Raw genomic sequence first — 25,634 nt, 5'->3', positions numbered from 1 at the left:
AAGAAAATGGGTACTAGTGCTTCCTAGCAGCTAGCAGGTATACCAGTGCCTTAAAGCATGAATAAAACATTTAAAATGGAAGTCAGTATCTACCTTCTAGTAACTTCTACGTAAATATGGCCAAATGTATCTGATCTTTCCAGAGGACAACGCTAAGAACATATGGTAACACACATAAATAGTATGTTAGGCTGAAAGGAGACAATGTCCATCTAGTTCAGCCTGTTTTCACCATCCCTTGTTGACCCAGAGGAAGGCAAAAAAGCTCAATGAGACAGAAGCCAATTTAGCCCATTTGGGGGGGGGGGGATCCTTCCCGACTCCATAATAGCAGTCAGAATAATCCCTGGATCGACATTTTGAAAGTTCCTACCTGACTTCAAGACCCAGATCAACAACCCGCTGGTTATTTAATGTCTATATCCTGTAATATCATAGCGCTCTAGTAAGACATCTAGTCCCCTCTTAAACTCTATGGATTTTGCTATCACCACGTCCTCAGGCAGAGAGTTCCACAGTCTCACTGCTCTTACAGTAAAGAACCTCCTTCTATGTTGATGATGAAACCTTCTTTCCTGTAGACGTAGCAGATGCCCTCTTGTTACCGTCGCAGTCCTGGGTATAAACAGATCATGGGAGAGATCCTTGTATTGTCCCCTAATGTATTTATACAAAGTTATACTTGGCATGACCACCCATAACAAAGTCATTCACTGACTTTAACAGAAGACATGTAATATTACATTTTCTCTGCACCTAAATGAAGCCATACCAGCAGCTACCCCAATGATAATCTAATCACTAGGAGCTACAAAAGGCAGAGCTATCTTAAAGGGCATATATCACCTATACTTTAGTTAATAATTAAAACCAGATAGTGAAGCATATTTCATTTTCGAATTTGTTTTTAGTTTCTGACGGTAGATTTTTTTTAATTCTACTGTGTCTGCATGACTATGGGAGCTGCCATCCTGCCTGAGCTGCAGTTAACAGCATTTAGAGATATGCTTTACAGCAGAACTCATAGGCCATAGACCCAATGGGCAGCAGAGGACCCATTGACTTCTATGCAAGAGTGTTGTGACCTGTGTAGGCAGGGAGGGGTAGGAGGTGAGCTGTGACCATCTGCTATTGTGAATTGTGGATCCTGTGTTATCTATATATAGGTGTTTGCTTTCATTGTAATCCTTCCTGTGATGACTGCTGAAAGGTTTTCTCTACAGAATGGGAAGTATTAGGGTATTATTAGGATTAGTAGTCAGTGCAAAAACGGCAAAGTTTTAGTTTAGTTTTTTTTTTAAAATAATGATCATGGCATCAAAAAATCACCAAAATGCATTAAAAATATTTTTAACATAAAAAACATGATTTATACAATATGTCATTTTCTGATGACACATTCCATTTAAGAAAAAAAAGTTGCCAACTAATGTAAATTGATCATTTTAGGGAGATATAGGTTTTCAAGGAAGACCAGGGCCAAATGGACCACCAGGAATCGGAGAACCAGGACCAGCAGTAAGTATTTCTCCACATTATCAATGGCTCATACTGAATGTGGTTATTGAGGTAAAACCTCAATACGTCACTTAATAAAACTGAAGACATATTGCAATTGTAAAAAAGTCAACTATAATATATCTAGAATATAGTTTATATTGTATTATGTGAAAGAATATTTAATATCTTCTTAACCAGCAGATTTTATATGGAATGCAATAACCCAGTCATTTCCCTAAACAAGGATCATGCCAGGACAGGTTTCTGTAATCCATCCTGATTCTGACATATCTTCAAAAAACTCTTTAGTTGAATTTCTATTATTCATGGTTTTATAAAGTTCACAAACAAAAAGTCATCATATGTAATATACTGATCAGCAAATGTCACATCTAAGATGTGGAAGGTTAAGCCAGGCCTCAATGAACAATGAAAAGTTTTGCATTTTCTGTCCTGTCAACACAATCAGTACAACAATAGGAAATATTAGCTTCCAGATATATGGCTTTTGTCAGTTGTCTTATATGAAGTAGCATGAGAATATTTATGTCAAACAAGTTACGACTGGATGGCCTGTAAAGAAAAGAGTGTTTGAGCCTTATAGTGCTAACTAAGCAGATATCACATAAGAAGAATGATATATTGTAATTATTCCATTGTAACAGGGTCCTCAGGGAGCACAGGGGCTTCCGGGAGAAAGGGGGCCAGAAGGAGAAGGACTACCTGGATCAAAGGTAATGCAGACTTGCTATTTATGTATTTCCCTGATATAATGTTTCAATTGGTTGACTTATTTAATAAATCATTTTTCAATTGCCCTACAAGGGAATTTTGAGTTCATAAAAGGGAGGTATCATTTTTGTCCAGTCCTGTCAAAGAAACTAACCAATAAATTCAGAAACAGAGGAGAGGGATAGGCTGAATGACATGTAAAACACAGTGGTTTACTGGGTAGCGAGATGTGCGGGACCAAACAACTGGTCGTGATAGTACTGGTGGAGAGGCCTAAGAACTGTCCCTGGTCTGCCCCGACTAGACCCGGCCTGAAAAGACAACCCTATTTCTGAAACCTTACCTTTCCTATATGTCCCTAGGTGTATAATAAAGGAGAGAGAATATGTGAAGATAGGGCAGGACAGAAAAGACAAAAGAACAAGCTATGGTCTAAATACAAGAACTATAGACAGAATAATCATAAAATAGTAGAGTTGGAAGGGACCTCCAGGGTCATCTAGTCCACCCCCCTGCTCAGTGCAGGATTCACTATATCATCCCAGAGAGATGTCTTTCCAGTCTCTGTTTGAAGACTTCCATTGAAGAAGAACTCACCACGTCCTGTTGCAACCTGTTCCACTCATTGATCACCCTCACTGTCAGAAAGTTTTTCCTAATATCTAATCTGTGTCTCAATTTCAGTTTCATCCCATTGCTTCTAGTCTTTTCTTGTGCAAATGAGGATAGGGCTGATCCCTCTGCACAGTGACAGCCCTTCAGATATTTGTAGACCGCTATTAAGTCTCCTCTCGGCCTTCTTTTTTGCAAGTTAGGCATTCCCAGATTATTGAACCGTTCCTCATTGGACATGGTTTGCAGACTGATCGCCATCCTGATAACTGTTCTCTGAACTTGCTCCTGTTTGTTTGTCTTTTTTTAATTAGGGCGCCCAGAACTGGACACAGTATTCCAGATGAGGTCTGACCAAGGAAGAGTAGAGGGGGATAATTACCTCAAGTCAACTAGACTCTATGCTTCTCTTAATACATCCTAGAATTGTGTTCTCTTTTTTTACTACTGCATCACACTGTTGACTCATGTTCAGTCTGTGATCTATTAGTATACCCAAGTCATTTTCACCTGTGGTGCTTAGCTCAATTCCTCACATTCTGCATGTGCTTTTTTCCTGCTAAGATGTAGTACTTTGCATTTCACCTTATTAAAGGCCACTCTTTAGTCGCTGCCCATTGTTTAAGCTTGTCCAGATCTTTTGGAATTCTTTTTTTCTCTTCTCTAGTGTTAGCCATCCCTCCTAGCTTTATGTCATCGGCAAAGTTGATCAGCTCTCCCTCAATTCCCTCCTCCAGATCATTTATAAAAATGTTGAACAACAATAGGCCCAGGACAGAGCCTTGTGGTACCCCAGTTGACACATTCTTCCAGTTGGATGTGCAGCCATTTATGGCCACTCTTTGAGTACGATCACTCAGCCAATTCTGAATCCACCTAACAGTTGCATTTTGACCCCATATTTGGTAATTTTTTCAATAAGTATGGTATGAGATACTTTGTCAAATGCTTTGCTAAAGTCAAAATATACTATGTCTACTGCATTTTCCTGATTAACCCAGTTGGTGATTCTGTTATAGAAGGGAATTAGATTCATCTGGCATGACTTGTTTGTTACAAACCCATGCTGGCTCTGCTTAATTACTCCATTGTCATTTAAGTACTGGTATACATTCTGTTCTATACTGGGAAAGATCTTCGAAAAAAATAATGAAGTCAGCCTCACAGGCCTATAGTTTCCTGGGTTCACCTTCTTCCCTTTTTTGAAGATAAGGACAATTTTTGCCCTTCACCAATCTTCTGGAAAATCTCCTGTTCTCCAGGAGCTTTCAAAGATTATGGTGTGTGGTTCAGCAATTACATCTGCTGATTCTTTCAGTACATTAGGATGTAATTCATCTGGACCTGGAGACTTGAATTCATTTATTAAGTGGTCCCTCACCATATCTCTGCTTATAGATAACCTGCATTCTTTTATTCCCCCAATAACACAGGGAAGATTAGCTGATGTTACATCTATTTTCTGACAGAAAATACATGCACAATTGGAATTTAAAAGTTCAGCTTTCTCAACATAATTGTTAACCAATTCACATTTTCATCCTGTAAACATCCTATAGAATCTTTGACTTTTCTTTTGTTTCTGACATAACCCCAAAGTTCTTTTTTGTTGCTTTTGGCCTTTCTTGCAAGCTTCATTTCATTATTAGCTTAGGCTTTTCTGACACTTGCCCTACACTTTCTGCAGACCACATTATATTCTTCTTTAGATATCCCCCTTTCTTTCCATTTGATAAACAGATTTTTCTTCTGTTTTAGCATGTATTTAAGTTCTGTGTTCATCCATCCTGGTCTCTCTAAATGCTTCTTATTCATCCTTTTTTAGGAATTGTTAATGATTGTGCTTTGAGAATCTCCTTTCGCAAAATATTTCCCAACCTTCTTGGACATTTCTGTCCTTAGGAACATCCAACCATTGGATTCTTCCTATCCTCTTTCTGAGTTCATTAAAATCTGTCTTTCTGAAATCCAACCTTGACATTTGAGTCTTCTCGGGTCTTCTTCCCCTTGTAATCCAAAATTTAATGATACCATCATTACTGCCTCCTAAGGTCCCAGCCACCCTTACTTCATCAACCATTTCCTCCCTCTTGGTAAGAATTAGGTCCAAGATAGCAGATTCCCTTGTTTTTTCTTCTACCTTTTGGAAGATAAAGCTGTCAGCAAAAGTGGGTAAGAATTTGTTGGATCCATTACTTTTATCTGAGAAAGATTCCCAATATATGTCTGGATAGTTAAAATCTCCCATGATCACTATGTCATGCTTTTTTGCTTCTACTGGTTCACTGAAAATTTATTTTCCTTCAATATTCTAATGAGGCATTTCTGCTCTGTCAAGGAAATCCTCATCTTCCTTAATGAGTTTCATTGTAACTATTCTTTCCTGAAGACTTTTCACCTTTTCCTCCAATAGAGACACAAGCCTGCATTTCTGGCAGGTGAAGTTTGACTTTTTCTCTGGTAGGTCTGTAAACATATAGTATACATTGCAGTTCACTATATGGCTACTCTCCCCTTCCATGTTTATGTCCACTTTTGAACTTCTAAAAGTCAAGAATTCTTGTGATGATACGAAGTGTAAAAATTCTGGCAATGTCCTTTGAGCAGCTAGACCCTGCTAAACCCTGCAATCATTCTGCACAAAGTGACTCTTTGCTCTTCCCAGAATGCACCAGAAATATGCAAATTACCTTCTAGGAACTCCAATAAATGCAGTCCAAAGTCCAAAGTTCCAAAAGGATGGAACCAAAACAAACACTCAGAAGCACAAGGCAAGCACCCCCAACCACTGAGCATAACCTGTATATAAATGTATTACTGGTACATTTTGCTAAGAGGAGCTGAAATAAACACCCAAGAGAAGCTACTGATAGACTGTCTAAGACAATTCACAGCTCACCCAACCTATCAGCTTAAAAACAAATTGGAGATGTTTCTACCTCTGTATCCAGCAAGGAATGACATTGTTCATGTGCCAGCAAGCTTATAATGTGGTCCAGTGCTGACGCCATGATGTTATATCGGATCCACACACGCACCTAATCTCTGGCGGTGCATTGACAGAAGGTCCCACATTTTTAATCTATCAACTAGAATAGAAAGCAGCTACCAAGTGCGTCTCTTGCTCTGGAGTATCCAACACATTTATACAGCACACCGATATCCTATTGATATAAATGAAAAGGTGTAATGTTTAATTTCTCCTGTGGGAGTGCTACAGGGGAACTTTATGTTGGGATACCTCACAGATAACATCTAATCACTGGAGAAAGGAATGTTTAACAAGTGCTATAGCCTCTGATCAGTTTATTGCCAAGAGATCCTTCAAACATAAAGGGTTTGTCAAAGCAGACAACCCCTTTATACTGTCTCCAAAATATTCCAAAAACACTTTAATAAGATTTCTTTTAATTAAATATAATAGATCAATTTAGCACCGTATTATGCCTCTTTTCCACTATACAATATACCATATATATATCATATTTATTAAGTAATTTAACTGCAAAATTAAACTACTGGTTCCTTTTATAGGGAGACCGAGGATTTGAAGGACCTAGAGGATCTCGGGGTCCACCAGGTCCTAGCATTAAGGGCGATAAAGTAAGTATTTAAGGCACTCTATTATTTTTTTCCTTAACTAAGCCATTACCTACACTATTATCCCTATTTTGCTTGTTGTAAGACTTGCTCTCATCAGTATCTTGCTTTCTAGGGAGATTTTGGTCCTCCTGGATTTCCGGGACCAATTGGTTTACCTGGTGTTGGAATACAAGGAGAAAAGGTGACACAAAAATAACATATTAACTATGTATTGTTAAAGAAAAAGAATTCTGATCTTAAAAGTAAAGTAAAACACAGCTTCTCTACTGTTTTAAGGGAGTTCAAGGTCCTAACGGGCCACCTGGCATGAGAGGACCACCGGGAGAAGGAATCATGGGGCCTAAGGTAAAAAAAAAATACTAGCAAATTATAAAACAATTTACAGAAGTTATGGTTTGCATCATTTTACTTAATTATTGATCCCTCTCTGAGTAAGAAGCACATGGCCAACCATATTTCTAGGTATGGCAACTCTCATCAGTAATAAGAAAAATCTTCTCAAGGCTGCCATAGAAAACATGTAAATTATGACTAAAACCTCATGTATACATAACCTTTCTTATTCATTTGTTATTTAGGGAGACCAAGGTTTGCCAGGAGAATCTGGATTACCTGGAGAAAGAGGGATTGGGGAATCTGGAGCAAAGGTACTATAGTATAATTAAAGGTAACCTGTCACATCTTATAAACATCATAAACTAAGTTGTGGTGCCCATAAGGATCTGAGGAGTCCATGGGTGCACTTTTTATACATAATGGGCTCCCTATACCCATACTATCATCTTGGGAAGTCAGTGCCTTGTTTGTCAGCATGACTTTTTTCGTCAATCAGTGTGCATGCACTCCCGTAGAGAACACCGGGAGTGCATGCACATCAATGTCTCCTATCTCAGACGGTAAGGGGTGGTGATGTCAACAGTACCAAAAAAGAGATTTATCTTACTCTTTGTCATTGCCCCCTTTATTCTCTATGCATTCATTTTTCAGCTTATGAAAAAGCCAGCTTCATGCTAATCATATAATTTGCATGTAGTCTGTTATGTAGTATATAGTTAAAGGGGTTGTCCCGCAGCAGCAAGTGGGTCTATACACTTCTGTATGGCCATATTAATGCACTTTGTAATGTACATTGTGCATTAATTATGAGCCATACAGAAGTTATCAAAAGTTTTATACTTACCTGCTCCGTTGCTGGCGTCCTCGTCTCCATGGTGCCGACTAATTTTCGGCCTCCGATGGCCAAATTAGCCGCGCTTGCGCAGTCCGGGTCTTCTTCTTTTATGAATGGGATCGCTCGTGCAGGATGCCGGCTCCGTGTAGCTCCGCCCTGTCACGTGCCGATTCCAGCCAACCAGGAGGCTGGAATCGGCAATGGACCGCACAGAAGAGCTGCGGTCCATGGAGGGAGCAGACCCCGGCGGCCATCTTCAGCAGGTGAGTATGAAGACGCCGGACCGCCGGGATTCAGGTAAGCGCTGTGCTGTTTGTTTTTTTAACCCCTGCATCGGGGTTGTCTCGCGCCGAACGGGGGGGGGGTTAAAAAAAAAAAAAAAAACGTTTCAGCGCGGGACAACCCCTTTAATATCTGTCATCCATAGAATCCAAAACAACATATTACTTGAAACCAAAATCACACAGAACTTCTCTACACTGTAATTCAATGAGTAATGGGAATCACACACATATTCTGCCTAGGAAAAGAACAGAAAAAATAAGAGGCAGAAGAATTCAAAATGGGCTTTGTTAGTCCCATTTTAGGGTAATATTTTATCCTTTTGGCCTTAGACCTTGTTTTAAAAAAGTAAAATGAAAAACAAAGACTTAAAGGGTTTATTGGGGCTTACCAATAAGCAAATCAAAGGCTCATTCAATGGATTAACTGAAAAAGCTCAATTCCATTCAAGATAAAGGCGTGGAGCTGTAATTAAATTGTAGCACCAAACATAGTAATAAAGTGTATAAAGGGCTATTTACACGGGACAATTATCGCTCAAAACGAATGAAAATGCACGATGATCATTAAAAATAATTCTTTACTATTCATTTAATTAACTTTTCGTTATTGCTGACATTCAACCAGCATAAAAATCATCATTGGATCGCTGACTCCTCGCTAAGTGTAAAAACTCCCCACTCAGTGCTTCGCTGAGAGAGAAGTCAGCTATAGTCAGTGCTGATCTGCATGTCTAAATGCTGTACACGGGCGCTAACAGCTAGCAGTGATGTTACTTAGCTGGCGACTGAGGTTCCCCCTTTTCATTCCAGATCACAGGACTTTTTCTGATTGTTGCACTTCTGGATGTTAGCCAGAGCCAGGCTGAACTTTGTTACCTTTAAAGGGGTTGTCCCGCGCCGAAACGGGTTTTTTTTTTTTTCAACCCCCCCCCCGTTCGGCGCGAGACAACCCCGATGCAGGGAGGTAAAGAAAGCTCACCGGAGCGCTTACCTGAATCCCCGCGCTCCGGTGACTTCTCTACTCACCGCTGAAGATGGCCTCTTCCTCCGTGGACCGCAGCTCTTCTGTGCGGTCCACTGCCGATTCCAGCCTCCTGATTGGCTGGAATCGGCACGTGACGGGGCGGAGCTACACGGAGCTACACGGAGCCCCATAGAAGACTGCAGAAGACCCGGACTGCGCAAGCGCGGCTAATTTGGCCATCGGAGGGCGAAAATTAGTCGGCACCATGGAGACGAGGACGCCAGCAACGGAACAGGTAAGTATAAAACTTTTTATAACTTCTGCATGGCTCATAATTAATGCACAATGTACATTACAAAGTGCATTATTATGGCCATGCAGAAGTGTACAGACCCACTTGCTGCCTCGGGACAACCCCTTTAAGCGCTAATACTCCAAGCTTCCTTATATGCTTGATAAAGGGCATTTCAGCCCGAAACGTTGCCTCATGCCTTATATGAACATCTGGACTGGCAAATAAATTTTATGTGCATTCAAAAACTTGTGTGTGCTGTCCAAACCATGTACTTTTGTTACCGCTTGTATAGTCATTAAGACGGACAGATCGTCCCATCTAAATGTACCATTAGGCTGAAAAAAGACATTTGTCCATCCAGTTCAGCCTATTATCCTGCAATGTTGATTCAGTCATAATTCCCCCATGAGGAAGAAGCTAATTTTCCTCATTTTATGGAAAAATTATTCCTTCCCAATTGCAAATCGGCAATCAAAATAAATACCTGGATTAACAACAGTTCTGAAGTAATCAGTGACTATAACATGTAATATTCTTACACTCAAGAAAGGTATCCAGATCACATAGACTAAAGTATCAGATGTTTCGGGATATGCACACCTTTGCATATTTTATTGTTCATTTGTTTCCTAATTGCACTGAGAGAGAACAGATCACACAGGCAAAAGATCTGTAGGGCCATCTGGCACTGGTACTGGTGTATCTTGTCTCCACCAGAAGAAAGGTAGAGCGAAGAAGTGGTATAAATGGACCATTTAAAATATAGGCAAGTCTAAATAAAGAGGGGTGGGCCAGGGATACCATGTAAATTCATCAGCTAAGTATATTCATATACACTACTTATGTGCCGTTGTTTCATTGAACTATTATTTTTTATATTTCAGGGTGAACCTGGATCATCAGGTTTAGCTGGATTACCTGGTTTACCAGGAGAAGATGGTGCGCCAGGACAAAAGGTTTTAAAATCTTTAAATATTACAATATTTTTACATATTGTCAGATATCTTTATGCTTATTTGTATATATTACAAATTGAAATTTAGATTTTTTTTAAATTATAAGAATCAATAAATGGGCAAAATAGTTAAGATTTATTTAAAAATGGCAATGATTGCTTTATTAATGTTATTGTTGTGTAATGTTTGCATGTACTGATGAATGGTTCTCAATTCCATAAGCTTGAAGGACATTAAAACTAAGGAAAAAATATATTTTTTAATATAGGGTGAGCCAGGACTTCCAGGTCTTAGGGGTCCAGAAGGGTCTTTGGGTATTGGCATACAAGGTGAAAAGGTAAGTGACAAATATTTAAATTCATATATGAACTTTATTAACTTTAATGTTGATATGGTTTTATTATCTCATGGAGTCAATTTGATTTTAGCAGAAAACTACTGTAGCCAGATAGGTAGTAACACACTTTTTCAAATGTTGTATTTTCAAGGGTGACCAAGGACAGCGTGGCATCCGTGGGTTAACAGGGCCCCCAGGACCTGCTGGACCATCAGGACCAAAAGTAATTAAATGCCATTATTAAAAATATGTTGGGAGCCATGTATCATGGGGAATAATCATCTATCTAACTTTTTGGTGATGTACTATAACTAGTCAGTGATGTACAGTGATAGGCCTCCATTATGGTGTTTCGATTTGCCCTGCAGCATAGGAGGGCCTGGCGTTTGTTTGCAATTCCATGCTCTTTAACCCTTTCTAATCCAATTTCCCTGCCACCCGCACACTCCCCAGCTCTTATTTATTTTAGGCGAGATAGAAGCGTGCTATGGATTCCTTTGAATTACTCAATAGAAAAACTTAAAAATGAATTATCATGATGATGATTTTATTAGCAACCTTTTTCAATTAAACATGAGTGAGGAGTGTTTCACATTATATAATAAGACTCTATTCTTTTCTAATGATATCTATCTGTAATACAGTGCCCTACAAAGGCATCCTATAACTGCATACAATGTGTATAGCACAAGTTTCCATTGAAGCACTGTCCTGCATGCTGTAACATACATCTTCAGAGCAGCCTCCAACTTCGGAGTGCTGTCCTGCATAGTGTTAGAAACATGTGCCCAACATCGGAGCTATGCAGGGGTATCTGAATGTTGGACGAGGTCCAACACTGCATTGGAAAAGGTTAAAATGACTCAATTCCGTGTTTGCTAACAGTGCAGCTCCTCTTTGGAGGAAGCTTCTGTCCATGTTTTTGCTACCTAGTAGCAAAAGGATGGTACGTTCAGAGCTGTCAGGTTCCTTCTATCCAAGGGCCCCCTAGCAGTCGCATGGTCTTCCTCTATGTTATGTACATCCGTGCCTACAGTACATTTATCTTAATAGGTAACCCATATAAATTCACCCTTTTAAATGTATGAAGAATCACGGCTGGTTTGACCTTTGATCATCCTATAGGGTTTTGTGATGGAAATAAAGCTAAGATTGCTGTTTAACAAAATATACAATTTGGTTGTGTGTTGTGTTATATTAAAAAACAAGATCAAGAACAATATTATGTCACTTATTATACGGCTTTCAAACAAAACAAATTTCTCTTTATGTTTTAGGGTGAACCTGGTGCTGCAGGACGTCTTGGTTTGCCAGGTCCTCCTGGTCGGGCATTAGTGGGCCCTAAGGTATGCGCTGCTGTAACATGTAACACAATCAGTTATATGTGGTACAAATAAACATGTACTTATGCATTAACAGCTGTGTTGAAGTGCTGGAAATTACTGGTAAATCAATGATAGACTCCAAAACTATTTGAACAATTATAAAATATTTGCTTCCATGTTAACCTTTTCATGACCAAGAGTCATTGATGCACCTTGGTCCAAGTCACAGTCTGTAGCTCTCATATTCCCACATTCAATAAATCATAATTTTTTTTCCGGTGACATAGCTACATAAGGGCTTCTTTTTCATAGGACGAGTTATATTTTTTATTCAACATACCATTTAATGTATTGGCGAATTCTAAAAATTTCTAAGTTTCGCAAAATGACAAAAAACACAATTATACCATTTGGGGGAGGGATTATATTTACAGCGTTCATGGTGCAGTAAAGTGACTTGTAATCTTTAGGGCTTAGTCAGACGGGCGTTTTTTCGTGCGATTTGCGCATGCGCATGCATCCAGCGATTTTATAAAACCATTGCTTTGCAATGGTATCGGACACATGAGCGCTTTTTATGCGCTCGTCCGATAAATTATAGAACAGAAATCGCAGATCGCATCTATCTGTGATCTGCAATTCCTGTTCTCTTCTCTATATGCGCTCAACGGGGCCGGCGGCAGCAGCGCCGACCCCATTGAGAACATATAGTAGACAAATCATTCTCATCTGCCACAGCTGTAACAGCTGTGGCAGAGAAGAATGATGTTTGCCCATTGAATTCAATGGAGCCGGCAATACAGCCGGCTCCATTGAAAGCAATGGGATGCCGGCGAGCGCGGGATGAATTGTCGGGAAGGGCTTAAATATATAAGCCCTTCCCTGCAATTCATCCAGAAATGTGTAAAAATAAAAAAATATATATACTCACCTTGTCCCGGAAGATGGAGTTCAGCGCAGCAGGCCGGCAGTTCTCCTTCACTGCTCTCTGTAGTATTCAGCAGCCAGGGATTTAAAATCCCCGCCTGCTGAATGAACTGCCTCTGATTGGCTCAGCGCACGGACCAATCAGGGGCAGCTCTCACTCACACCCATTCATGAATTCATGAATGGGTGTGAGTGAGAGCTGCCTCTGATTGGTCAGGCTGTGACCAATCAGAGGCAGTTCATTCAGCAGGCGGGGATTTTAAATCCCTGGCTGCTGAATACTACAGAGAGCAGTTCAGGAGAACTGCCGGCCGGCCGCGCTGAACTCCGTCTGCCGGGACAAGGTGAGTATATATTTTATTTTTATTTTTACACATTTCTGGATGAATTGCAGGAAAGGGCTTATATATTTAAGCCCTTCCCGACAATTCATCGTGAGATCGCCCGCAGCGCATTGCTTTCAATGGAGCTGGCTGTATTGCCGGCTCCATTGAATTCAATGTGCTGGACAGCTCCGGCCCGTTTCTATTGAAACACGGCTAGGAGCAGTTTTTTCGGGCGATTTTTCGGTCTCGGTCACGCGATTTGCGGATGCGCATCCGTCATGCGATCCACAAATCGCGGCAAAAAACGCCCGTGTGACTAAGGCCTCAGTCTGCGGGTCAGTATGATTACAGCGATAACCATTTTATATATTTATTTTTATTCAGTAATACTTTAAAATAAACAACTTTAAAAAAATTGCTTCCTGCCACCGTATTTTGACCCCGATAACTTTTTTACTTTTCTATCAATCAGGCTGCGTGACCTCATTTTTTGCAAGGTGACTTCTTGTTTGTATTGCTACCAATTTGGGGAGTATATAGTTTTTTGATTGCTTTTGATTTAAATTTTTTCTTGAGATTGAGTGATTAAAAAGAGTGCACTTATATCATTGCATTTTAGTTTTTTTTGATGGAGTTAACCATGTAGGATCAATAATCTGATAATTTAATAAATTAGACCTTTATGGATGTAGTGATACCAATTTATAGGTACGACTGGAAAAAAGGGTTTTTTTTTACTTTTAATATTTTTTTTTATTTTTTCAACAGTTAAAAAAATCTTTATTTGACTTATTTTTACTTTTTTATTAATCCCCATAGGGAACTAGAACTCATGATCGTTCAATCACTTATATAGCATATTGCAATACTGTGGCATTATTCCATATTTTAAAGGCTGCCTATTAAAGACGTTACGCAGGCACGTCCCTAATAGGCAAACAATCATGGCAGCCTTGAGAGCCTTAAAAAGACTTCAGGCTGCCACAGTCGTGGGGGGCAGTTTGGGACATTTAAATTGCCACTGTTGTAGGCAAGTGTCAGCTGTCAAAGACAGCTGATACCTGCTGTGTATGAAGCTGGCACAGCTGTGGACTGCTATAGATGCCCTAACTGCACGGGGCTTGTGTATTTAGGATGTATTTAGTCATATTTATGGCGAGAAGGGGTTAATGTAGCTCCATTCATGGATGTCTATACTGCGCGGCTACATATGTGTTAAGTAACTTCTTATTTAGGTTTAGCTTTCTATACTTATATATAAAGTTTCCTCTTATATCTTCTTTTAAAGGGAGACATTGGCCCATTAGGTCCACAAGGTCTTATAGGAGAACCAGGAATTGGTATTGCTGGTCCAAAGGTAATACAAAATTTATCAGCCATGTCAACCTTGATAATTCGTACTTGACAGTATAGAAATATCTTATGCACTGCATTATTTTAAAGGTGATATAATGCTTTATATAATCAGAATTAGTCATGTATACATTCATAATTGTATTCTATGTGCTGTAGGGTGACAGAGGTAATCCAGGACCACCAGGGCCATATGGACCAAAGGGAGATGGATTTCCAGGACCTCCCGTAAGTAAAACAATATGCTTTGCTGGATTTAGGAACATCAAATACCACATGATACTTGTCAAAATCTAAAATTTACTAACTGAGAATTGATTCTATTTGAAATTAGGGAATGCCAGGACCTCAAGGACCTCCAGGTGAACTAGGACCGGAAGGCTTTGGGCTTCCAGGGCCAAAGGTAGTTTTCTGTTTAAAGATACTATAAAAGTGATGTAACATTAGTCGATTCAGCTCCAAACACAGTTGTTAATTTCTTCATAGATGAATGTTAACCAATCAAATAAATTAATAAACATTATTATACCTATGGACAAAAGACATTTCTACACCTACTAAATAGTCCTTAGCCCTATTGCCAAAATTAGTTTTTAAGAGAAGGTTTGTAATATGCATTATCTTATACAATAATGCTTAGTCAACAGCACTATGGTTTCTCAGCCTCTGATCTTTCAAGAGTCAAGTCTGACATGCCGAGGTTTTCAGTCATTTAAAGATAAGCCTGTAATTAAGGATTAACTGAACCAGCAGAAACCTGTTTAGGGTCAAACTTTGCTAAAAGTTTGGTTTAGCATGAACCCAAACTGAGCTTTAGCAAAGTTCTACTCGAAAGAGGATTCAACAAGTTTGGATTGCTCAATACTAGTCCTGAACACTGGTGTAGAACACTGTTTGAGAGCTGTAAAAGCCCTGTAAAACACTCTAAAAGTATCTCTTAGGTAGTGTTACACACCAGTATTAGGCGTACTGGTGAACTTTCAGTTCTTTTGAACTAATTCATAGTGAGCTTTTTGCAAAAGTTTGTCGAATCAGACCAACCGAAGTTTTCAAAAGTTTGCTCATCCTTATTAACCCTTTCCAATTCAATTTGTATCCTGGTTTTCCTAGGGGGCTTACTCTTTTTCTGCTGTTATTGAACGGCGCTACATGCTGGATAAAGCCAGTACTGCATGAGGTGACACATTGGATAGGCTCCGACAGCAGAGAGACTGGCAATATACAGTAAGAGAACCCCGACGGATGTCTTCCAACATCTGAGCTGTACAGCCTTAAATCATAATGTCTTCAGAGGTCAGACAGTGGATTGGAAAGGGTTAAGGATCACTTCTGTGATCTACATATGGGCCCAAAGTCTGTGGAACCATTCAGGCAAATGACCCGACTATAGCATTATTAGGTTTAGAAAGAATCATATCTAAAAATTTAATGATAATACTTTCGAACTTGATTTACAAATGTATTGCTTTTTAGGGAGACCCTGGTTTCCGAGGTCCTCTTGGTTTACCTGGTCCCCCTGGGGAAGGATTGCCAGGACCTAAGGTAAGAATGTGTTCTAAATTCATTGCATTTAAGATACATTTCTGTCATGCTGCATTTGAATGAGCAGTATTTTAGAAAGCTCCACTATATGACAAAGAACCAGAATATGCCTCATGTCTAGAGTCTTCGGGGTTTTCCACTTTGTCTGAAATTGGGAAAATTATGCAAGAGGAAAACCTCATAAAATTCTACCCTAAGTACCCTTAAAGAGTACCCACACTTTTGTTTTTTAATGTACAGAATAAGTGATTTCAAGTATTTTTGCAATATGTTTTATCAGCCTATTCTGTACATTTTACTTACAAAACCCCTCTTCAGCTATGCAGCTAGGTGAAGACAGGACTGAGAAATCCGTTTTCACCTCACTGCATAGCCATAGAGGGAGCGCCATCCAGCTGTGTCTGCTGCTGTTCTCTCTAAAAAAAGCTCTAGACACTCTGCTGCCAATACACAGTTCCATTTTATTAATACCTGCATTTTATTTAATGTAATCTCAGTTCTCCTGTTGGAGACTCAGTGCATTGGGTTATAACATACACTACTGCACACCCGATGCACTGACACCCTGACAATGCATGGGGTCCGGCACTGAGCAGGCGTGCTGTGAAGAGGAGAAGCCATCTGCGGAATAGAACAGCTTCTCCTAACACAGCACGTCACAGGGGATAGGGGCAGGAGTGAGAGGATTTATTGAACATACCAGTAGTGGGACAGACACATTAGGAGAACTGAAATTGCATTAAATAAACTGCAGTTCTTAATAAAATGGAACTGTAAATTGACATTAGTGTATCTACAACTGTTCTAGAGAGAACAGCAGCAGACACAGCTAAATGAAACTCCCTTTATTACCAGCCAGTGAGGCGAAGACAGATTTCTCATCCCTGTCTTCACCTAGCTGCACAGCTTAAGAGGGTTTTTGTAAGTAAAATGTACAGAATAGACTGATAAAACCTATTGCAAAATGCTTAAAAATGCCTATTCTGTACATTTAAAAAATGTGTAAGTACTCTTTAAAGCAGATCTACACTAATACAGTATATACTGTTAAAAGGAATGTGCCATCAGAAAACGACCTATTGTATACATCAAGTTTTTATGTTAAATGTATTTTGTAAGAATTTTTGGTGTTTATTTAATCTTCGATGTCACAATCTGTATCTTAAAGAAAAACCTAAAAACCTGCAGTTTTCACACCTAATAATACGTTAACACTTGTTCTATAGAGATCGCTTTTCAATAGTTATCTCATCATTATTACTTGCAGGATTACAATGAAATGTAACACCTATATATTGATAACACAGGATACTCTATTTAGGATACATACATAGCCCGCATACAGAATGGGCTATGACATTTGGTTGAGCGCTTTCTCCATATCTAGACTTAAAAGCATAGAGACTGGGCTATTAGAGTTTCAGATCATAATATTTGCTGTGCAAATATTTTATAAAGAAGTCCTCCCCTTTATGAATACCTTCTGCATCGCACTAAGTATCTCAGGTAGTATGGTCTACAACCTGTCTGCCAGTATTCTACATAACAGTTTGTAATCGTGATTAAGCAATAATAAGTGATATAAGAGCATGGACCAGCAAAATCTTTGTTCGGTTTGGGCAAAAGGATGCATCTGTTGTTTATGCTATGCTTGATAATCTATTAATATTAATACTGGTCTTAGGGCAATGTGGGAAAAACAGGATTACAAGGTCCCCAGGGTCCCCCAGGAGAAGGCATACAGGGTCCAAAGGTAAGAAATGCACTTTACCCAACGTTCTCATTAATGTTGTGGCTTTGAATGTTCTAACCACTCAACCACTAACAACTTTTTTTTTTTCTTTATAACTCTTTAGAACTTTCTACCCTTTTTATTCCAAGTAAATGTATGCATTGTTTTGTCTGTTTTTAGGGAGAACAAGGAGTTCCAGGTTTGCCAGGGTCACGAGGACTCCCAGGCGAAGGACTTCTAGGGCCAAAGGTCTGGACAAATTATATTAAAATTTAAGATGGACTATTTTCAGAATCTCAGTTTTAGATTGTGGGTATCATGAAGCAGAGGAATGTGAATTTATTAAGAAAAATATTTATTAAGAATTAGGTAACAAGAAAAGAACTTCACAAATTAATGGTACAAGAATCGAGTTCTTAATTAAAGGGGTTCTGTGCTTGAATCTGTTATTACTGCACGTTTGACTGAAGAGATACACTCTGATCATAAGAGTGAATTAACTACATCATATTTTCTCAGCATTCCGACCATCACCTATCACCCATTGATAGTATATCTTAAAGGTATGCCATCAATCTTTGCAAATACAGAATCTCTGTAACTGGAGATAAAACATTTCACCCTCGATCAATAGATCTATTATTTATTGTTGTTGAGAAATGGAAACTTCAGGTAACGCTCCTTTAACACGGGACGACTGTGGGGCACAGAAGTGCGCCGACAGCCATCCCAGCGATGATCACTTTTACACAGGAGGATTATTGCTCAGTGAATGGAGGTGGAACGATCCAGGGATCGTTCCATGGATGAGCAACTGCCTGTTTAAACTGAATGATGCAGCGACGGACCCACAATGATTTTAGGGTCTGCATGAAAGATCTAATTAGCAATTTTTTGCTGATCGGTCTTTCATTGCATGCGTTCACACTGCACAATTATCATGCCAACCACACGATAATAGTCCCGTGCAAAAAGGGCGTAAAAAATAAATTCCAAGCTAAGGTCTTCTCTAATGTGAGTCCATTGACATTTTAGGGTGATCGTGGTTCTGCTGGTGAAAGAGGAAGAAAAGGGGATAAAGGTGACAACGGAGATCCCGGAAGCCCTGGAGAATCAGTAAGTTATTTGCTTGTAAACAATAAGGTTTCTAACAGCATTGTCTTTTTTATCAGCAGCCTAATGTAAAATTGTGATGCTGGATCACCTCTAATTACTTTGGTTAAATCCTGCCATTCACGTGACAGCTATCAGTAATGTCTCCTAAAAGGCCCGTTTACACGCAACACTCAAAATTAGTTCAAACGGTCGAAAATGAGTGATAATCGTTACATATAAACGCAGGCAGTCGTGCACTATTGGTTCAATTATCATTAGCCGAGGTTTTTAGGCATAAAATCCATTGTTTGACTGCTGGAAATTCTTTCAGTTTGAATGTAGTTCGTTCAGTGCTTCCAGCAGCTAAGTGATGGCTTTGTTTTGCTTTTCATATTCAATGAGTGCAGTGTTTACTCATCCACCAGGAGAACAATGGAATCTGCTGGTCAGATGTTTTCTCAGCTAGGCAAAGTGTTTATGCAATAAGAATCGCCTAAACACACACCCACCTGAGCAAACAGCTTGTGGAGGAAAATGCAGGAGATTAAAGCCGTTAACTGCACGCGTTATTTTATGCTAAAATGTCGACAGTTCCTTTAGTTGTTCTGCCATTTAAGCGATTGCGGTAGACAGATCTTGCAGTTTTTATCTTCCTCGGTGAACTAAGAATGGGGCATGTTGAAATCCAACGTAACAGGACCACACAGAGCATAGCTAGGGAAGTCTGTTGGTATCTTCTGGCATTCAGCCTATATGCTCCAATAAACTATTGTCACTTTACAGGGAACCTGTCTAAAACACCATAAATTAATTTATGGTGCTGGTAGGGCAGGTGAAAGGTAGCTGGGTGATGTATTGGTGCCCGCCGTTGAAGTCCATCACGAAAATCTGACTCTTTTCAGAGTCCCTTGCATGCGTTCTCCCATACAAGTTTATGGGGGAGCATGGACAAGACAAACTGAAAAGAGTCAGATTTTCATGCACAAAGCCGACTTCAGCATCAGCCACTGTGGGTACCAGGAAGCGGGTGAGTATAAAGAAAAACAGCACCCGTCTCCCTGTTATCTGCCCTAACAGTACCATAAATTAGTTTCTGGAGCTTTAAGCAGGTGACAGGTTCCCTGTAAGAGAAATCAGTTCGTTAGTACAAATGCACACATTCAAATTGAAGAGAATCAATGATATCCGATGAGTCCGCATGTGGATTATTTTTTAAACATGGATACAACTCTATTAAAACAATAAAAGCAACCATTCTAATCTTCCCCCCAGAATCCAGCGCTGCAACTCCTACAGTCCTTTCAGTCTTGCTTACAAATGGCTACACCTGACTTTGGCAGCCAATCAGAAGCCACAGCAGTTGTGTGCTGTTGTCCTGGCATGATAGCTCCCAGCATCTAAGTTGTGATGCCAAGAGAACAGCAGATGACTACTTTGGCTTTTACTTGGCGTCAACAGCCAGAAGGTAGCCATTCATAAACAAAGACTGGAAGGACCGCGAGAACTGCAGTGCTTGATCACCAGGTGAGTCCGGCTGCTCCATGCCATGAGCTGTATAACGAGAGCTGAGATTGGGATGTTATCCTGTCATGTAATGGCAGTAAAGCCGCACAGAAATAACTATTTTTCATGTTATCACAGGGCAAACCTGGAACTAAAGGTGAACAAGGATTAACGGTAAGTTATCTGCTATTATTTTTGTTAGAAGTGGGTATGCATTAAATCCAACACACACATATCAATGTAACACCTAAATTGTTATGGTTCAAATATAGTTTATTCAGATTGCAACATTCAAGGCAGTGTGTACAGAATGCTTTGAAATTGCAATAAAAATATCATTAATTCAAGCCCGTTTCTGTTTCCTTTTAGTATAGAGCTCATCAACTTATGGAACAATTTTAACAGTATCTCCAGCGCATGTCTCTAACAGAGATCCATTGGGCTGGATGAAATAGGGAAGGAAGGGAGGGATAAAAAAGAAAGGGGGAAAGGATAACGAGAAAAAGAGAAAGAATGGGAGGGGAATGGGGAGATTGGGGATATCTTGTCCGGCGAGGTCTGGGATCTGTTATAAGTGCAAAGTTTTGTTCATGAACGATGATCTAGAGGGGTGAATGTCAATTTCAGCTACGTTAAGGCAGGATTGCACCACTAGTGAGCCAGGTATTTAATCCCGGAGAGGAACAGAATTGGATCCAATTTGCCCACGTTGAATAAAATTTAGCAAATCACAATTCGTTCCTTGCACACAATTCCTCCATAAACTTCAGGTTGTCCAATGACTCCAGCCACATCAGCCTTGAGGGAGGGGTAGTGGACTTCCACTTCCTGGGGATAATCAGCCTCATGGCAATACCTAAATTGTTATATCTACGTATGTATTATTTTATTTTTATATGTATTTTATATAATATTGTTAGATTTTATTTCTCATATCTATTGTCATAGATCAAATGTATTTTTTAAATCACCCAGAGAGAAGATATCATTAAGATGATTAAGGAGATTTGCGGTAAGCTTTAAGACTGTTTAACTGTCTTGCTTTCACTTTTTTTTAGATGGTGGTATCTTACGGTACTACAACTTTAAATGCTATGTCCACCTTTACAACCAAATATATTTTATTGTACCAATGAAACAAAATTCGCAATAGGCCTTGATTAAAAATGTCCTATAGCTTTTTTACTGTACAGACCTATATGTCTCTATTGTAAGAAACTACAAACAACCCCTCTGTAGTCTGATCCTGTATGCAGTACCATTTGTAAAACGCAGAGAGCGCACTTGATAGACAGGATTGCCAGAGGTAAAGCTGTTATTTAGGCTTTTGAAATTAATGGCCCATCCTTAGAACCTTAAGATAGGCCATCAATACCTGAGCACTGGGAGTTTGATCCTTGGCATCTGGAGGGAATGCGGTTCTCATTGAAGCACTGCAGCTTTTTCAATGTTTACATTACTATTGGACACTGTTCCTACTCTGAACACCATATTTTTTTATAGAAGCTCTCTTCTAAATGTAGTAGTAATGTTTTGGGCAGTACAGAAAGTTTTTGAGGATGCAATGAAAGACAACATGATTCTTTTTTACATGATGAAGGATTGAGTTATTTCACAAGCACAAATAACTCCTTAACGACCGTCCATGCATCTTTTGACAGAGACCGCTAAGGGGCTTTATTCTGATATGCTGTCTTTTGATAGTGGCTGCATCAGAAGCCTGTGCCAGAGAGAGCGAGTACTCAGCTATTTGATAAACAGCTGGGACCAGAGAAACCTCTTGTTGACTGTGGCATGTAAAAGGCTAACAGAGGGAGTGGGCTCCCTCTCTCACCTATTGGACCCCCCCAATGCAATCACAGGTTTCCAATGGTACCTGAAGGCTTCAATATGGCCTTCGGCCTATGAGGCTCAGCCCGCCTTACAAAAAATGAAATAGAAAGTGATCAAAATGTTGCATGGATCAAGAAATGGTACTATTAAAAAGGACAACTCATCCGGCAAAAAAAACACCCTTACACAGCAAAAAAAAAACTGTTAGAGGTCTTTGAATGTTAACGAGAAACAAAAATAATTTTTTTTTAAGTGTTAAAAAGTTGTAAAAAGTAAAAATTAACATATCGTTTATAACAAAACTTAAAAAACTGTATAAACTTGGTATCACCAGAGCCGTGCTGACCCAGAGAATAATATTATTACATTATTTGTTTTGTATACTGAACATGGTGAAAAAGGAAATCCAAAACATAAATGGCAGAATTTCTTTTTTTCCCATTCCCCCTTAAAAAATGTATAAAAGTTATACAATAGATTATATGTACCCAAAAATGATGCCATTAAAAAAAACAACCTGTCCCACAAAAAACAAGCCCTCACATGGCTATGTCCATGGAAAAATTTAAAAGTTATGGCTTTAGGAATGTGACGATGAAAAAACTGAAAAATTAGTTGGTCATTAAGGTGCAAACAGGCCTTTTCATAAACGGGATAAAGTATATGCTCACTGAAAAGTTATCCTGACATTCAATTGAGCAACGTTAAAAGATAAATCCTGTTTCAAGATGTTGTAGTGTTATCTTATAGTCATACTCTCTTTCATCTGCCCCTTTATTTTTGGTAACATTTTGTATTTTACAAGTAAACTTTAATGGGTGCATCAGATAAAGGACTAAAATGTAGATGGAAAGCTTCTACTGAAGTTATATGTTTTGTTCCCTATAGGGTGTGGTGTTAAATGTAAAGAAATACCCATGGAACTTGTCTTCGTTATCGACAGCTCTGAGAGTGTTGGACCTGAAAACTTTGAAATTATCAAAGACTTTGTGACAGCCCTTGTTGATCGTGTGACAGTAGGACGAAATGCTACTCGAATAGGACTTATTCTCTACAGTTTAGAAGTTCGTCTTGAGTTTGGGCTGAACAGGTTCACCACCCAGCAAGATGTAAAGCAAGCCATTAGAAAAATGTTGTACATGGGAGAGGGTACCTACACGGGAACTGCCATAAGAAAAGCTACACAGGAAGGCTTTTATGGAGCCAGGAATGGTGTCAGAAAAGTAGCTATTGTCCTCACAGATGGTCAAACCGATAAGAGAGAAGCTGTGAAACTGGACATAGCTGTTCGGGAGGCTCAAGCAGCCAATATAGAAATGTACGCCATTGGAATTGTGAATTCCACTGACCCAACTCAACAAGAATTTATAAGGGAACTTAATCTTATTGCTTCTGATCCTGATGCTGAACACATGTACTTAATTGATGATTTCAACACTTTACCAGGTAAAAGAGAACAAAAGTTCAGTAGCTTTACAAATACATTGCACTACTGTATGTACTATCAATAACTACATATATAATCTTTTTTCAGCTTTGGAGTCTAAATTGGTTAACCAGTTCTGTGAAGATGAAAATGGTGCTCTTATCTACAACCGAGTTGGAAACAAAATCAGTACAATATATGCACAGAAAGGTTCCTCAGGTTCTACTTTTACTGCATCACAAGGCAACAGTGAAAGAGTTAAAACAGAGGAAAGTCTGAGATTGGAAGAAAAACATAGGTCAGAAGAAAGAGTAAGGCTGCAAGAAAGAACTAGGTTAGAAGAAGAAAGAGTAAGGTTGCAAGAAAGAACTAGGTTAGAAGAAGAAAGAGTTCGAGAAGAAAGACTTAGACAAGAAGAAAGACTTAAACAAGAAGAAAGAGTTCGAGAAGAAAGACTTAGACAAGAAGAAAGACTTAAACAAGAAGAACTATTTCGACAAGCAGAAGAAAGGGCTCGACAAGAGGAAGTAAGACGAAGAAATGAGGTGAACTTTGTTGTTTCCCGAGAGCCACAAGTTCTGGTATGAAAGTTGTCAAAAAGTATAAATGTCATCTACTGATAATAAGGCTTCTATATTGTAAAATCTCGCATACTGATCAAGTGAAATAAGGATTTATTCTTTGTTTTATAGTCTCTTGTGTAATATAGGTATTGCATTAGAAAGAGATATAGGACAGAGCACTGCAGCTCAGAGCAGAGGTGTAGCTAGGTTTTCCTGCACCCAGGGCAAAAATAGAGTTTGACCAATTAATGTATTAATGTGTTGTAACTTTAGTTATTTTAGTTCTACATTGTGGAGTCTGGATCTGGACATGTGAGGATAAGATCCCACAGTGTAGCTTCTGGGCAGCTGTGATATAGCTGAAAAGTGCACAGAACAGCATGTTGGCATCATTCCTAAAATGATTGTTATTGGCTGCGTCGTTTTGTAGCTAAAACCGCTATTTACCAGCAAAAGTAAGCAGCCATTTAACTATCAATTTGAAATTGTGCTAAACAGTATCTTGGCATGATTCTCAGCTACCACATCGCTCTATGGTCCTACTCTAAGCCCAGGGGTGTAGATTAAGGCTCATGGATCCTGGTGCAAATTCGGTTTTGGGGCCCCTCCGTGTAACTTCTTTTCATGGCTGGTGGCAGCATTCCATCTGTAACTTTGTGTTACATCATTGGGTCTCTTAGGCTATGCTCAAATGGGGTAAATTTGAATACAAATCTGCATCAGAAATCTGACTGGTTGCCACAGATTTCTGACATAAATTTTCATTTGTTAGGGCCATGGATCCACACACAAATTTAACACAGTCAATGGGCAAATCTGTGTGCGATTTTTAAACACAGAATCCATGTTAAGAAGGGGCACGTCACTTCTTTTTCTTATGCATGTGGATTTCAAGTTCAAGTATGGAAAAAAAATCAATATTGTATGCACTGCAGTGAGAGATGCTGATTTCCTTGTGCATTTGATGCTGAATTGGCACAGATTTCACAGCAAATCCATAGCAAACCCCAATGTGAACAGGGTCTTTAGTAACCAATTAGGGCACTTGCAGCCAGGGGTGTTGCTAAATTCTTAAGACATCAGAGGCACAATCCCCAAGACTTGTTTCTTCCCTCCTCCCACACAGTAATAATCCCCCTTTGTGCCCCCACAGTGATAGCCTCCTCCTATGTGCCCCTCCCCACCCCACAGTGCTAGATGTCTCTTACCTGCTCATGAGAACATCTTAATTTTCTGTATTGAAGAAAATACTACAAAAACGTCTCCCAACAGCGCAGCCTGGAGTCTGACTGTTCCCACATGTGACTGTTCACATGCTCATAATGTCATCAAAGATCTTTCAGCTCCTCCAGTAGCCCTTCTATACATGTGACTGGTCACATCATCATCACATCAAGGTCCTTCAGCCCTAAAAGGAGTGTCTTGCTGTGTTTTTATGCAACAATCAGCTGGCAGTCTTGTGTGGCTGCAGGCTGAGCTGACGACTCGCTTTGTCATTGCACCTAGGGCACATGCTCCGCCTGCCCCCCTAGCAACACCCCTGGCTGAGGGGATA

General features: G+C 39.5%; 1 protein-coding gene across 3 annotated transcripts in view; it reads left to right on the top strand.

The window, feature by feature from the left end:
* The window catches only part of COL28A1 (collagen type XXVIII alpha 1 chain), an 87,284-nt gene that overhangs the window by 51,059 nt on the left and 10,591 nt on the right, over nucleotides 1-25,634 (top strand). For 2 of the 3 annotated variants that reach the window (XM_066575904.1, XM_066575905.1), the window contains exons 13-33: nucleotides 1,450-1,518; nucleotides 2,166-2,234; nucleotides 6,379-6,447; nucleotides 6,560-6,628; nucleotides 6,724-6,792; nucleotides 7,026-7,094; nucleotides 10,046-10,117; nucleotides 10,386-10,454; nucleotides 10,606-10,677; nucleotides 11,732-11,800; nucleotides 14,321-14,389; nucleotides 14,545-14,613; nucleotides 14,720-14,788; nucleotides 15,859-15,927; nucleotides 17,612-17,680; nucleotides 17,840-17,908; nucleotides 18,695-18,775; nucleotides 20,396-20,431; nucleotides 21,233-21,269; nucleotides 22,979-23,536; nucleotides 23,625-24,097. In XM_066575904.1, the coding sequence (XP_066432001.1) occupies nucleotides 1,450-1,518; nucleotides 2,166-2,234; nucleotides 6,379-6,447; nucleotides 6,560-6,628; nucleotides 6,724-6,792; nucleotides 7,026-7,094; nucleotides 10,046-10,117; nucleotides 10,386-10,454; nucleotides 10,606-10,677; nucleotides 11,732-11,800; nucleotides 14,321-14,389; nucleotides 14,545-14,613; nucleotides 14,720-14,788; nucleotides 15,859-15,927; nucleotides 17,612-17,680; nucleotides 17,840-17,908; nucleotides 18,695-18,775; nucleotides 20,396-20,431; nucleotides 21,233-21,269; nucleotides 22,979-23,536; nucleotides 23,625-24,097 (2,295 nt within the window). The remainder of the gene's footprint in view (nucleotides 1-1,449; nucleotides 1,519-2,165; nucleotides 2,235-6,378; nucleotides 6,448-6,559; nucleotides 6,629-6,723; nucleotides 6,793-7,025; nucleotides 7,095-10,045; nucleotides 10,118-10,385; nucleotides 10,455-10,605; nucleotides 10,678-11,731; nucleotides 11,801-14,320; nucleotides 14,390-14,544; nucleotides 14,614-14,719; nucleotides 14,789-15,858; nucleotides 15,928-17,611; nucleotides 17,681-17,839; nucleotides 17,909-18,694; nucleotides 18,776-20,395; nucleotides 20,432-21,232; nucleotides 21,270-22,978; nucleotides 23,537-23,624; nucleotides 24,098-25,634) is intronic. The other variant, XM_066575906.1, reaches the window with a different exon arrangement.

Source organism: Eleutherodactylus coqui, chromosome 8 (assembly GCF_035609145.1).
Source record: "Eleutherodactylus coqui strain aEleCoq1 chromosome 8, aEleCoq1.hap1, whole genome shotgun sequence".
Classification (NCBI taxonomy): Eukaryota; Metazoa; Chordata; class Amphibia; order Anura; family Eleutherodactylidae; genus Eleutherodactylus; species Eleutherodactylus coqui.
The sequence above is the reverse complement of the archived record's forward strand: the minus strand, read 5'-3'. Positions and strand labels throughout refer to the sequence as shown.